General features: G+C 54.6%; 1 protein-coding gene and 1 long non-coding RNA gene across 2 annotated transcripts; one reads left to right on the forward strand and one right to left on the reverse strand.

Annotated features, from left to right (window-relative positions):
- Window positions 1–3903: 3903 nt before the first annotated feature.
- Window positions 3904–7855, reverse strand: LOC117202461 (uncharacterized). Its single transcript, XR_004484813.2, has 2 exons — window positions 7531–7855; window positions 3904–4567 (listed from the first exon to the last, which is right to left on the reverse strand). It is a non-coding gene; the product is annotated as an uncharacterized LOC117202461 (long non-coding RNA).
- A 149-nt stretch (window positions 7856–8004) lies between these two features.
- On the forward strand, window positions 8005–14553 carry FAM83C (family with sequence similarity 83 member C). The gene is made up of 4 exons (XM_049698895.1): window positions 8005–8621; window positions 10777–10944; window positions 11154–11278; window positions 11791–14553. The coding sequence occupies exons 1-4, from the start codon at window positions 8151–8153 to the stop codon at window positions 13229–13231; spliced, it is 2205 nt and encodes a 734-aa protein (XP_049554852.1). The 5' UTR covers window positions 8005–8150; the 3' UTR covers window positions 13232–14553.
- Window positions 14554–14687: the final 134 nt, after the last annotated feature.

Genomic DNA, 14687 nt, shown 5'->3' on the forward strand with positions numbered 1-14687 from the left:
ATAAGATGCAAGTATTGGTAGGTTAGAAAACCTAGCCCGCTAATAACCAACTTTCACGTGACTTTTTCAGCAATTTATAAAGTGTGATCTCAGGTGTGCATTGTCTCGCAGCAGTTTTGTAAAACAGGTATTGTTCTTCTGATTCTTATCCCCTTTACACAAGAGACGAGACGGGACTACAGCTCAGAGAGGCCTGGAAGATGAACCAGGGTAAGAAGGGGCCTAGAGTGCCCAGCCCTCATCTTCATCCCTGGAGCCCTTGCTCTCTCCCCACCCCACACTGCTTCCCACAGGTCAGTGAGGAAATCTGCAACTGAGTATAAAACCTTGCTCTGAGCTCCCTGGAAGCCAAAGGCAGAAATGAGACAGGCTGAAGGTTATGTACTTCCCATTGTCACATGAAAGGAATTATACTTATTCATCAGAAGAAACAAATGTTTTCCTTATAGGGTCTTAAAATGAGAAACACTGAACAATGTTGTGAACAGTACCCCTAAGATTTCAGATTTGCCTAAAATTTTAAAAATTGCAAGTATTGCTTTCTTACATCAAGCTGAGATTAAAGCCCAGGCTACACTTCAGCCAGTGTTTTTTGTGTTTCTGTTCTGCGCCAGATGCTGCTTGGCGTTTTCAGTTAGTATCTCATTTAATCCTCAGTGACAGTTCTGTGAGGTAAGTGTTATTAATAAGTTCTTGTTACTGCTGAGGGGGACTGAAGCTCAGGGAAGCCCAGATTTACCTTGCATGCGGACTCAGGCGGTTCTGACACCCAAGTCCAATGCTTTTAGTTCTAGAAAAGGAGTACTAGATGGGGAAAGGGTCAGTTGTGCTACATTAAAAAGTAAAAGGAGGGGCTTCCCTGGTGGCACAATGGTTGAGAGTCCGCCTGCCGATGCAGGGGACACGGGTTCGTGCCCCGGTCCGGGAAGATCCCACATGCCACGGAGCGGCTGGGCCCGTGAGCCGTGGCCGCTGAGCCTGCGCGTCCGGAGCCTGTGCTCTGCAACGGGAGAGGCCACAACAGTGAGAGGCCCGCGTACCACACACACACAAAAAAAGTAAAAGGAAAACTAAAGCAGTATTCCAGCCATGTGGGCTTCTGTGGGTGCATACACATACTAACAGGAAAAGTCAGAACAAGGGAGTTCAGGTTCAAGGTTCAGAAAAGCCTTCGAGGAGTTGGAACATAAAGGATGGGCAAGGTTTAGGTAGGTGGAAAGAAAAATAGGAAGTGAGGATCCGCGGCACGGAGCAGGAAACTTCAGACTCGAGTGGAGCAGCTGAGTCGGTTGCCAGGGAAGAAAAGGTTGCCGAGATCCAGATGGGGCCACGGCTCAGGGAAGCCTGGGTAACGCTGCATGTGGCAGGGACTGTGACCTGATGGGAGTGCAGGTGCACAGCGGCGTGCAGGGTGGATGGGTGCAGTCAGGAAGGATTCTAGCCATCTAGGCTTGAAGGCCTGGGAGCGATTGTAGAAATTCAGAGGAAGTTCAAACCCCAGAGGCATTGCAGGGGATAAAATCGTCAGGACTGGATGCCTCACTGAACCTGAAGCCTGAAGAAAGCTGTTCAGGGCTCTCCTGGAAGCAGGGAGATGGTGATGTCTAGCAGAAGACAGGAGCGTGAAAAGAAGAATCTTCTTTGCATTGTGGTTTTTTTCGGGTGCTAATTACATTATCCTATGAGATGGGGCAGGGATTATTGCCCCCATGATGCACTAGGGAAGCAGGTCCACTGAGGAGAAACCACTTACCGGTGCAAGAAACCACTTACATAGCGAAGCTGACCAGTCTCATGTCTTCAAGCCCCACCCCACCTCTTTGGTGCATGTTGGTTGTGTCTATGGGGAGCTGGTCTGACGGAAGATGAATCAGGGAGGGCAAGGGTATAGGGCAGGCCTGGACCTTGGGGGATGATGATGACCTCGGGGCCAAGGACTTTGGCCCTGTCTTGGGTATAGAAGGGACACCTGAAGTCATGAAACTGGATGAGTTCCCAGAGACGAAATGTGGAGGGTAGAAAAGGGAGTGGGGTGGGCGTGGGAGAAAGCATCCACCGGGGGAGGGTGGGGACGGGGTAGGAAGAGATTAGGAACCAGCGTAGGAGGCAGAATCAAAAAGTCAGGCGTGGGCGGTGGGTGGAGCCTTCCAGGAGGAGGAGGCTCTTAAGGCTGTGTGCTGCAGAGCATAGGACCGGGGTAAGTGGGTGGAGCTTAAGGGCTTTAGATTCTTCCAAGAACAAGAGGTTTTGTTTTTTTTTTTTTTTTTGCGGTACGTGGGCCTCTCACTGTTGTGCCTCTCCCGTTGCGGAGCACAGGCTCCGGACGCGCAGGCTCAGCCGCCATGGCTCACGGGCCCAGCCGCTCCGCGGCAAGTGGGATCCTCCCGGACCGGTCCACGAACCCGTGTACCCTGCATCGGCCGGCGGACTCTCAACCACTGCGCCACCAGGGAAGCCCCAAGAACAAGACTTTTGAGAGCAGGTTATGGCAACAGTTGTGGTATCTTGGGAGGTGCCTAGATGAGAAGAAACGGAGAAGAATCGGGCAGGAGATAGGAGAGCAGGTGTTTTCAGCACAGGAAAGAACTGAAGATGTGCATGGGGGTGCGGAGGAGTCTGATTAAGTGTAAAACAATGAGTGGAGTAGGAAGCGTCTCTCAATCGTGAGGAATTAGGGTTAGATCCCTCTGGAAGTGGAAGCCTGGTCTGGAGAACAAGGGCCTGGCTTTGGAGGGGAGGAGGGAAGCCTTTCCTGAGACCAGAGATTGGAGGACAGGTTGGGGGCAAGTGATTTCTGAGGTGAGGGCCCAGAGGGAAGGGAGCTCACACTGGTCTCCATGCCCGGGGAACCTAGAGTTTATCAGCGCTTGGGGTGAGGTGGGGAAGGAAGGGGAGTGGGCAGTTTGTGGGCCAAGAACCCGACAGTCCCAAAGTGAACTCTTCCCTTGGGAGCAGCCCTTTACTTGCTACCCTGGTTCTGCCCCCTTCAGCCTTCTCCCACTGCATCCCACTGTGCCCTGACCACTGACACCATGGACTTGGCCTTAGGGAGGATAGGCCAGACCTCAGGCCCCTGACCATGATCTTCTACCCCCCACTCCGCCCTGGTGATAACCACCCCTCACAAGTTTTCTGTGGCTTCCAGGGGACTTCCCTCAAGCCACGCTGCTGAGCCCAAGGGCCCAGACCCTGCCCAGGTCAAGGGCCTCCATCCCTCTGATGAGGCGAGAAAAGGTCCTGGAGATCCTGGCCGGGGATTTCCGGGAAGGGAATCTTCAAGCACTGACCCGTAACGTCAAAAAGTGATAGAACACAATGTGAGCACTAGAAGGGACTTGGAGACCTCCAGCCTCTTGCTCTACAGATGGGAGGCCGAAGCCTTGAGAGGCTCACTCAAGTCTTCACAGTCGGGAACCAGAATCACTGGCCTGTGCTGGCTTGCTTCTCCCCTCTTTTTCTCTCTCCCCGTGGCCAGAAACAGTTCCTTCACCTCCCAGTCACCATCTGAGAAAGAGCCTACAACAGGGCTGTACTCTAATTGGGGGTGGAGGGTGGAACATGGTTCCTCTAAGCTTCCAGAATGACTCATGAGCTCTAAACCCCAAGCAACTGGTTTATACCTCAGCTTATTCTGTGGCTTATAATTATTTCTGAGTCTGCCTTCCCCACTAAACTGAGTTCCTCCAGGGCACAGACTAAGTCTTACTCATCTTTGGGACCACAGTGCTGGCCTACAGTAAGCATTAGATATATGTTGGGTGGACTGAATGTGCAGAGGGAGAGGGGATGGGGAGGGAGACGTGGCTGGATCAATAATGTTGGGGGCTTAAGAGATCAATGGCTAATATGTCTTCTTCCCCTCCCAAGTCCAGAATGAACTGAAAAATAAGAGACAGACACATGGACATCAAAATGGGGGCTTTACCAGTATTTGTGATAAAGCGGATTGGAGAATGTAGCCAAGCCATTCCCTTCCTCTGGGGAGGATGAAGCCTGTGAGGATTTAGGGAGTGGTCCTCTCACCCTTCCCCTCCAGGAGAGTGGAGTGGGAATTCTCTCCCCTTATGGAAACATGGGGAGTGGGGACAGGTCTCCCACTGTGGGATGGAATACGGTGGACGGATGGGTAGAGGGGGTGGAGGGAAGGAGGTGGGGGAAAGGGTGAGACCCCATCATTACCGTGTAGACCCAGACACAGTCACCGTTCCAAAGCAGAATGCCAAAATCCTTATTCCTTGTGATCGTACTTGCCCAGTGCTCGTCTGTGTATGCAGAGTGGAGAGAGGACCTTGACTCCTGTGAGCTGGGATGAGAGGCCAAGTCTCAGAGCCACACTCCACTGACATGGCCCAGGGCCATGTTCCCCTTCAGGGCTGGCCTTTGGTCTGGAAGAGGCCGGAGACGGACCCGAAGGAGCTTCCGTGGTGCTGCTTCGTTTGCTGTCAGGCCTTCACCGAGCCCCCGCCCCTTCATGGCTGGAGAAGCTCTAAATTCAGCATGTACTGAGCTCCTCGTCCTCTCAGTCAGGCACTTGACACAGAGTAGTCCACTCGTTCCTCACAACCACCTGGTGAAGGAGATGGTGTTGGTCCCATTTTACAGATTACGCCACCGTGACTCAGGGTTGTGATTGTTTGGCTCACCCATTAAGTTCCAGAGCCAGTGTGGCCTCCTGAAGGCCTGTGTGGCGCTCAAGAACAGCCAACCACACCATCTGGGCTGTTTCTGGGACTCCTGCTTTGGGCCACCCTGCCCCCGGGGGCCTGCTTCCTAAGTTATCCTAAAATACCGCTCGACGGTCTTGCCAACCTCTGGGCCTCAGCAAGGCCCTCTTCAGGGTGTGGCTCCAGATGGCCTTTCCGGCAGCCCTTTCCCTGCACTGCTGCTTGCAACACCTTCAGGAGGCAGGCCCCCGCCCCTCTAGTCCTCCAGCCTGGAACGCCCAGCCCTCCACCCTGCACGTCTCAAAATCTGTCTCATCCTTTAATACCCAGCTCGAGCCAGTCTCTGGGAATCCTCACGACTTGTGCCTGTGTCAGGCTCTTAGGTCACTTTGCCTTCATTCAAGGGATTTAGGCACACTCTGGCGCCCCTACTAGCCCTGGCTGCTCCTCCCAGGAATCCTGTCTCCCCTGACCCAGAGGTGCCACAGTAAAGGTGTGTGGCAGTGTTGGCATCAGAGCAGCCTGCAACTGAAGGGCTGCAGCCCAGCCTCTGCTCCCACCAGCCCCACACGTCATTCACCTGCCCAGGTGCCACTCAGCTTCTAAGAAAGAACAGACAAGGCTAAATGGCCCCTAGGATAGCAGAATGATGCCAGGCAGGCGCCTGACACACCCCCTGGACAGGAAAATAATTTTCTTCCTCTTAATAACAGTTATTAAGGGGGCTGTGCCCGACCCACTGCATCCAGGGTCTGGGCTTAGCTATCTGTATGGCTCTCGTTACCCTGGGTCCCCACCCCTAGACTCAGCCCCAAGGCTAGGATATACTTGTCTGCCCTCCCATTGCCCTTTACCCACTCAGCCCATAGGACGGGTGGACAGTCCTGCAGCCCTGGGGGATTTCATTTGATTTATACGCTTTTATTATCAGGGTATCCGGGATCCCTTGGAGCCCTTTTCAACTCAGTCTTCCCATCCTTGCCCCTCTCAGCTGAGCTCCCTTGTACAGACACTTAGTACCACAGTCCAATGTTAGGGTCAAAGACCACCCCTGCCGCGCAGACATTCATGCACACAGATATGCACCCAGACACATACACGAGAACATACACAGATGCACATGCAGGTAAATATACACTGATGTGCAGCTAGATACTTGAAGACAGCCAAGCAGACACACAAACGTCACAAATAGACAGTATGTAATGTACACACGTGCCCAGGTATATAGTAATGCATAGGTATAGTGTACAGGCATACCTCATTTTATTGTACTTCACTATACAGTGCTTTGCAGATACTGCATTTTTTTTTTTTTTTTTTTTTTTTACCAACTGAAGGTTTGTAGCAACCCTGAGTTCTCAGATGATGGCTAGCATTTTTTAGCAATAAAGTATTTTTTCATTATGGTATGTACATTGTTTTTTTAGACATAGTTCTATTGCACACTTAATAGACTATAGTATAGTGTAAACGTAACTTCTGTATGCACTGGGAAACCAAAAAAATTGTGTGATTCACTTTACTGAGATATCAATATTTGCTTTATTGCGGTGGTCTGGAACTGAACCCGTAATATCTCTGAGGTGTTCCTGTCTATGCTGAGTTGAGCCACGTGAAATTGTCAATATTCAGTGTTTTTTTTACTTAAAAAAATGGAATCTAATACAAATGTGGGCATGGACGGAAATATTAAAAAATACAGAGCCAACTTTGTACACCCATGTTCAGGCAGTATTATTCACAATAGCCAAAAGGTGGAAACAATCCAGGTGACTATCAGTGAGTGAATGGATAAACAATGTGGTATGTACACACAATGGAATATTATTCAGCCTTAAAAAGGAGGGAAATCCTGTCACATGCTTCAACATGAGTGAACCTGTATGCTAGGTGAAATATGCCAGTCACAAAAAAGACAAAGACTGTATGATTCCACTTACATGAGGTACCCAGAGTAGTCAAATTCACACCCAGAAAGTACAGTGGTGGCTATCAGGGGGTGAGGAGGGTACTTAGCCTTTCATAGGTACAGAGTTTCAGTTGGGAAAGATGAAAAAGTTCTGGGGATGGATGGTGGTGACGGTTGCACAGCAATATGAGTGTACTTAATACCACTGAACTGCACAGTTAAAAATGGTTAAGATGGTAAACTTTATGTTAATTAAAAATAATTTTTTAAAAGATCCAAAAATATGTACTGTCAGGTAGACATATACACACTGAGGGATAAACACAGGAACTCAGCAACACAGAAACATGACTCCTCCCCTCCCAGGAGTGCTTCTCTGACCCAGATATGGCTCTGTTCTCCCCCTAAACAAATCCAGAGATAAGGCCCTGACACCTCGGCTACCCCCGTGGCTTGTTACCCTCCCACAGACTGGCTCCACTTACTCCTCCCCCTGCCCCTCACGCAGCCTCCCCACGCCCAGGGAAGGGCCTCCTTAGAGTACCCGGGGCTCTGATCTCTGCCCCTGCCCCTCCTTGGCCCCTCTAGGATCCTCAGAGACAAAGCCCCATTCGTCTTTAGTCCCAGGGCCCAGCTTGACGCAGGGAGCCCCTAAATCCCCTCGCCAGCACCAGCCCCGCTGTGCATGCATTGGGCCCCAAGTGAAGCTTTGTGGGCATAGAGGAACCTGTGTCTGATCTGGACATGATCACAGATCAGTTAAAGCAAGTGCAGCCAGTACTAAACAGGGTCGTTGAGACATGGCATTAGGTCTTCTGCTGTCCCGGCCACCCTCATGGGACCTCGTCCCTCCACAGAAAGGTGGGGCTGGCACCCTTGTGACCACTTCTGCCCGGCCTGCCTTCCCAGCTAGCTGCCATCTGCTGAGCCCCCTTCTCCAGCGCAAAGCCTCACCCTGCTCCTGAGGACTCCGGGACTAAGGCCCTTGATGGGGGCAGAGAACGGAAACTGGCCTGCTGTTTGCCTCCGGACCATGCAGTGTGTCCCCCGATCCTCTCAACCAACTTTCTCACTAACCATTTAATACTCAGCCCCCGAGGAGGGGAGAAAGGCTGGGGTCTGGCGCCACCAGGTCAAGAGCTTCCCCAGAGCTGAGGGTGGTGGAAACGCAGACATCCGGAACAGAATTTTTCAGGGGTGGGACAGCATTTTTCACTGGGACTCCGGAAGGGCAGGGTTTGGAGGAAACTTGCTGGGAGCCTGGTGGGGATGCAGCAGGTGACGCTGCGGTGGCGGAGGGAGTGTGTGCTGAGTAAGGACCTTCCCTTTCCCCAGGCGGCGGGCGGGCGAGTCCCAACAGCAGGCGGACATGTGAGGCTGACCCAACAGGTTCCCGAGGCGGCCGGGGGCAACGGGGTGGAGCGTGGCTCTGACAAAGGGCAGGCGGGTGGGAGGCAGTTTCTGCTGGTATCTTCCTCCTGCTGCGGCCAGCCCGGGGTGCAGGCCATGGAGCCTGCTGGAGGGTGAGGGTAGCCGGTGGGCAGGCGTGTTCGGAGGCGCTGGGAGCTCAGGGCATGGCGGGGCCCCTGCGGTGCCGGGTGGAGGAGCTGAAGCAGCAGCGGTGGCGGGAGAGCTCATCGCGGGTGCTCCAGCACAGCGAGGCAGCCCGGCTGGCGGCCGATGCCCTCCTGGAGCGGGGAGAGGCTGCCTACCTGCGGGTCCTCTCCGAGGAGCGGGAGCTGCCCTTCCTGAGCCCTCTGGATGTGGACTACATGACCAGCCATGCGCGCGGGGGCTCTGAGCTAGGCGAGGCCGTGGGGCCAGGGGCTGCCGGGCCTGACCCCCTCAGCCTGCTCTCCGAAGTCACCTCCGGCACTTACTTCCCCCTGGCCTCCGACATAGACCCCCCGGACCTGGACTTGGGCTGGCCCGAGGTGCCACGGGCCACGGGCTTCAGGCCCACGCAGGCTGTGATCCACTTCCAGCGGAACAAAGCCAAGAGCATCAAGGACCTTCTGCATTTCCTCTTCAGCCAGGCCCGCACGGTAAGGGCCTCGTCTCTTCAGACATTCATTTCACAGATGTGGAAACTGAGGCCCAGGGAGGGGAAGTGTGGCCACACAGCAGCTTGGGGGCAGCACTGGGATGAGAACCTCTGCCCCCTATCACATCACAAGCTCCTAGAGTGTGGGCGTGTTTTATTTACCTTGGTAACCTCTTGGCACTCGAGGACATTATGAACACGCTTAGAACAGGGGATGGGTCTCAGGGACTCCACAAACACCCTGAAAACGCGTGCAAAGTGGTGTTCATTGCAGAGGGGGATCCTCTCTCTTTTGGGGGAGAGGGCCTATGGCCTTCATCAGATTCTCGAAAAGGTCTGTGATCCCCAAACTAAGAACCCCAACCTTGGTGAGCATCTGAGCCACCCCCTTGAGTTACAGAGGAGGAAACTGAGGCCAGAAAGGGACTGGGACTTACTCAGGAGTTCCAGTCAGTTGGTGAAATGGAACCCGGGGCTCAGGGAGAGGGAAAGGGCTCTAGACTCAGGCCCCGGGCCCCAGGCACAGCCCTGCCTCCTGACAAATGGTCCCAACCGCACCTCACTTTGTGCACTGTATCTCCACTGGCCTGAAGCAGGGGAAGGGGCACTGGTGCCTGGGCCTCAGCATGGCCTTGAGGGCTGGGCTTTTAGCTCTGCACCCAAAGGAAAGAGGAGCGGAAGCTGCTGGGCTCAAGGATGGGGAGCAGGGCTCAGGAGAAAGGGAAGCGGCAGAGCAGGTGGGGTGTTGGTACCTGGGAAGCCTTCAGCTACAGACTAGCACAGCCTCACTCCTGGAGGCCTGGCCTCTGACTCAGGAGGCAGGGAGATGGATCAGATGACCCTAGGCAGAGTTTGGGGTGGCTTAGACTCAGTGCTCTTGCTAGGGGAGCAGCCCTGAGGGTACCTGCTGCAGATGTTAGGAGCCAGGATGCTGGCATCCTGCTGGTACCTCCAGAGCCTCCCTGGCAAGTCTACCTATGTCCCAGGCAGGGGAGGGCCAGTCCCGACTGGCACAGGGAATGGGGTTATTAGTGAGATGGCTGCTGTCATCACCCCTGCCCTTTGATCTTTCTTGCTTGTCCTGTTCCCCTCACCTGTGGCCAGGCCTGTGCCATGGACTAGGGCATCCCTCAATGCTTTGGTTTCTCATCCTCCCGTCTAGACCCTCCACCTCTGGGTCAGGAGCCAAGCTTCCACTCTGGGCTGTCACTGACTCTCAGAGTGATCTTGGGAAGTGCTTCCTCCCCCTGTGGCCCAATGGCTTTGTTTGTTAAGGAGGCAGCAGGAGAGGAACATTTACTGAGCTTCTGTTGTGTGTTGAGTATTTTCACATTAAATTCCCCATAACTCTTGAGAGGTAGCTATCACTATCTCCATTTAGCAGATGAGGAAGTTGAGGCTCCCAGGGGTGAAGGAATTCGTCTAAGGTCATAGCACTAGGAAGTAGCAGAGTGCAGGTTCGAACCCAGCTCTGTCTGGCTCCAGAGCTGGAGTGCTTTGCTCCGCACCTCCTGCCTCTCAGCCTGGACTGGGAGAGGAGGTTCTCTTGGCAGATATTGCAAGCCCCGCCTCTCCACCGAGCAGAAAACTTGGTCCCAGTTGTAAGAGGTCACAGCAGATCTCTGCAGCTTCTCAGGGAAACAGGTGGGTCTAGCAAAGGGCACTGAAGACCCCAGTAACTGGCCTGCAGCTCTGATCCGTGAGAAGGGAGCCTCAGACAGCCAGCCAGAGCTACAGCTTGAGCTAGTGGGGGGAGTGTGAGGTGCTAGCCTGGGAAGTGGGGTCTGGGTTTTGCTTCTGACTCTTTCCCCCTCTGGGCCTCAGTCTTCCCATCTGTAGAGTAGACCTTTAGACTGGTACAGCTGATCCACAGACCTCTTTGAGAATCAGATGACAGATAAACAAACCGTCCTTAGAAAAATGCACACAAAAACTTTCAAACAGCCTTCTGGGCTTCAAGACAGTGAAACCCCCCAGCTTCCAAGTCAGGAACCCCCAGGCTGGGTCACCACTAAAAGCCCTCCCAGTTCAGGTGTTCTCATGGGCTCTGGCCTCCTGCTTTTCAGTCCAGTGCTGTCTCCGGGGATCTAGCCTCTATCCCTGGCCTCGGCAGTGCCCCGGGCAGGGCTGAGCTCCCCCCCCCCAACCCCCACCAGGTGGTGGCTGTGGTAATGGACATCTTCACCGACATGGAGCTTCTGTGTGACCTCATGGAGGCCTCGGGCTGGCGTGGTGTCCCCGTCTACCTGCTTCTGGCCGAGGAACACCTGAGGCACTTCCTGGAGATGTGCTACAAGATGGACCTCAATGGAGGGCACCTACGGGTCAGCAAGGGACGGGGGCAGGGACTGGGGTGTGGAGTCAGGGAGGGCAGGAGAGTCAGTCGGGTGGTTCGTGAGCATGGGGGGTCAATGGGAGTGGGAGGCCGGGCTCTCCTATAGCTATTTTGGGTCAGAGACCCCAGGGGATTTAGACATGGCTTGAGCCCTGTCCTCTAAAGGTGATTCCCAACCTCCCTCCCTCCTTGGCCCAGAACATGCGTGTGCGGAGCATGTGTGGGAACACATACTGCAGCAAGGCAGGCCGCCGCTTCACGGGGCAGGCCCTGGAGAAGTTCGCCATCATTGACGGTGAGCAGGTGGTGGCAGGCAGCTACAGGTGAGCAAGTGGATGGCGGGGAGGGTGCCTGGGGCTGAGCCACCGGCTTGCGAGGGTGCCTGGGACCTGGCAGCTTTGAACTTTCCTTTCTTCATCCATCGCTTCCACCATGAACTGAGCAGCCGCCATGTGGCAGGCATGGTGCAGGGCCCAGGGGCCAGTGTGGGGAGCAAGACAGCCCTGGGCTGGGCCCTGGAGGAGCTCACTCTGTGGAAGGACTACTTTAATGCCCTTGGCATAGAAAATAACTCTTGCACCTCGGAATTGGAGGGACTTCAGGGAACCTGGCCCTTGGTCCATTTTACAGATGGGGAAGTTGAGGCTGAGATGTGAAACCACATGCCGAAGTCCACTAAGCTGAGCCAGGGCTAGAACAGACTCTGGAGTCAGAGCTCTGCCCCTCACTTGGGCCCTAGGGGTGCTGGTGGTTTTATCTTGCTCCCCTGTTTGTGACTCCTGCCTGGCCCCAAGGTCCTGCACTTTGCCTCCTGACCCTGACCCTCTGCCCCCAGCTTCACCTGGCTTTGCAGCCAGGCCCACACGAGCATGGTGCTGCAGCTGAGGGGCCGCATCGTGGAAGACTTTGACCGGGAGTTCCGCTGTCTTTATGCCGAGTCCCGGCCCGTGGAGGGCTTCTGCGGAGGTGAAGATCCCCTGTCTCCCAGGGTGCCGTGCCCTCCCCCAGTGGCCCGGTCCTTCGGGCCCAGCATCCCCAGCACCACGTCCTTGTCGTGCTCCAGCACCAGCCTCAGCAGCATCAAGTGCTCACCTCGCATGGGTCACTCCTCCTACCCAGCTCAGCCAAGAGGCGGCGGCTGCAGTGACATGGCTATGGGGTCCTCCTCCCCGGGCCCTGCCCGCTGTGAGGCCGATGGCCAGCCCTCCCTGCAGTGCCAGCTCTCAGACCCTAACCACGGCCCCCTGTTTGGGCCCTACAGGGCCAACCTGAGCAAGCTGGGGGCGTCCCCCTGGTCCCAGTCCTCCCCTGCCCTCAACCCCAATAGCACCAGCCCTGTGACCCTGGGAGGGGGGTCACCTCTGCTTGCTCACCCTCGCCCCCTCCTCTCCTTTCCCCGGGGCGTCTCAGCTCTGTCCCGGCTCCCAGAGAATGGGGTCACAGGAAGCCAGGAGCCTAGCCCCCCACGAGGCCGCTGGGTACCCGGCACAGCCCTGGAGGCAGTGGAGGAGAATAAGGTGTCTCTGAGTCAGAGCCATGGCCAGCTGGATCTCCTCGTCCCCTTCCCCAGGGCACGAGAAGCAGGGGGCCCTGATTCTGGGGTGACCCCCATCTCAGGCTCCCTTTGGCCTAGTGAGCAGGCCCCAGAGGACAGGAGGTTGGCCTCAAATCAGAGATACAACCAGCTGGATCTCCTGCCCCAGGCCCAGGATGCCAGGGGTCCCCCTGAGTCAGGTTCCCCCAGGCCTGGCAATCGGACCCCAGAGGACAAGAGGCTGTCCCCAAACCACAGCCATGGCCAACTGGACCTCCAGGTACAGTCCCCCAAGGCTGGGGGCTCCAGAGTGCCCCCTGAAGCCAACTCCTTGGCCAGGCCTGGCAAGCAGGGTAAAGAAGAACAACGGCAGACCCTGGGACACAGCCAGCTGGACCTCATCATGAAGTTTGGCCCATTCCGGGGTGAGGGGCCTGGGTCTAATGATCTCCCCAGACCGAGCCCTGGAAGAAAGCCTGGAGTGGACTCTGGGGATGAGAAGCGGCTGACTCTGGGCCACAGCCAGCTGGACCTCATCACCAAGTATCATCAGTTACAGGGCACCAGGCAGGGACCTGAGCCTGGCCTCCCCAGGGGCCCCACAGGTGGCCAGCGCAATGGCAGTAGCAGTGGCCTGTCTGGGGATGAGAAATGGCTGACCCTGGGCCACAGCAAACTGGACCTCATTATTCAGTACAACAAGTCCAAGTCCAAGCTGCTCCAAAGCCGCTTTCAGTTGTAGTCCTGCTCCCAGAAAGGACATGTCCGTCCTCCATCCACTGTGACTCTAGATTGGCTCAGGTCCCAGACTCTGGGGTGGGAGCTCGAGCAGGGGCCTTATAGGGAGGAGAGGGAGTCTAGAGGCCCAGGTTAGACACTCCTTGGGCTTGGGATTCTTGCTCACACACGTACATGCACACATGTGGGGAAATGGAACCCACGGTTACTGGGCACCTGCCGTTTGTCACTGTGCTGAGCCCTTCTCACCAGTTACTTCTCATCCTTCATCCTCACAATACCCTACGAGATAGAGCTCTAGTAGGTGTACAGTTCTAGGATCATAGATATTATCTTCCCTATAATATAAATTTAGAAGCTGGGACCCAGCGAGTTTGATGACTTGCTTGGAATCAGGTCCGAGTAAGTGACAGGGGCTCAAATCTGTGTCTCTGACTCTTAATTTCTTAAGATCGTGTTTTTGCACAGACAGGACACAAAATATCAACAGTTCCCATGTCCCCATGCACACAAAATCCACATAATAACAGAGATGCTCCAAATGCCTGCACAATATACACTGCACACTGACAGGTTTCACACCCACAAACTACACCCACAGATGCAGTCCATGTGATAAACCAAAACACTCAGGATTCTAGTTATAGGTACTCAATAAATGTCATTTGGGTAAATGAATGGTTACATTCGGTGCACACCGTAGACCCCTTAGGATCCACAGACCATAAATATGCACACAACCACACACACACACACACACACACACACACACACACACACACAGAGGCATGCATGCACCAACCAGTATCTTTTTGTACCTAAGCTGTGTACCCAGTCCTGTGCTGGACACGCCATAGGGTTGAGAAATGAATCAGACTCAGTCCCTGGGAGACAAGGATTCAATGCATAAACGACTGGTGTATCTAATTAAAGGCTAACCAGTGACAGAAGGTGGTAGAGAATGAAGGCCAGCAAATGGTGGTGATGATGGAGTGGTGAGAAAAGTTTCTTAGAGGAGGCAGCCTTTGAGCCAAGCCTTGAAGGGTGGGAAGGACTTGGATAGATGGAGGCGAGGGTTAGAGGAATTCCTGGTAGAGGGAACCAGCTGAAGAGAGACCATGGAGAGGACTGAATGAGTGGGTCTGAGATGAATCTGGGAGGATGGAGAGGACGTGGATACACACACACACACATACCAGCCTCATTTTGCTGAGTGTCCCTAGAAGTATAGGCTCTGTCAGATGTAGGTCCTTTTCCTGAGCTTGCGACCTGCCTGGGACAGTATACGTGATACAAATCAATAAAAGCAGACATGCTATGACCCAGCAGCAGCCTGGTGTATCCTGGAGAAGGCAGAGTTATGAAACTGCAGGTTGGGGATAGGGGAAGGGCACCATTCAGGCAAACTATGGAGAGGTCCTTGAAGGAGAGTGGACGGCTGCAGGAGGGCTGGGGGGTGG

The sequence above is a fragment of the Orcinus orca genome, chromosome 16 (genome assembly GCF_937001465.1).
Source record: "Orcinus orca chromosome 16, mOrcOrc1.1, whole genome shotgun sequence".
Classification (NCBI taxonomy): Eukaryota; Metazoa; Chordata; class Mammalia; order Artiodactyla; family Delphinidae; genus Orcinus; species Orcinus orca.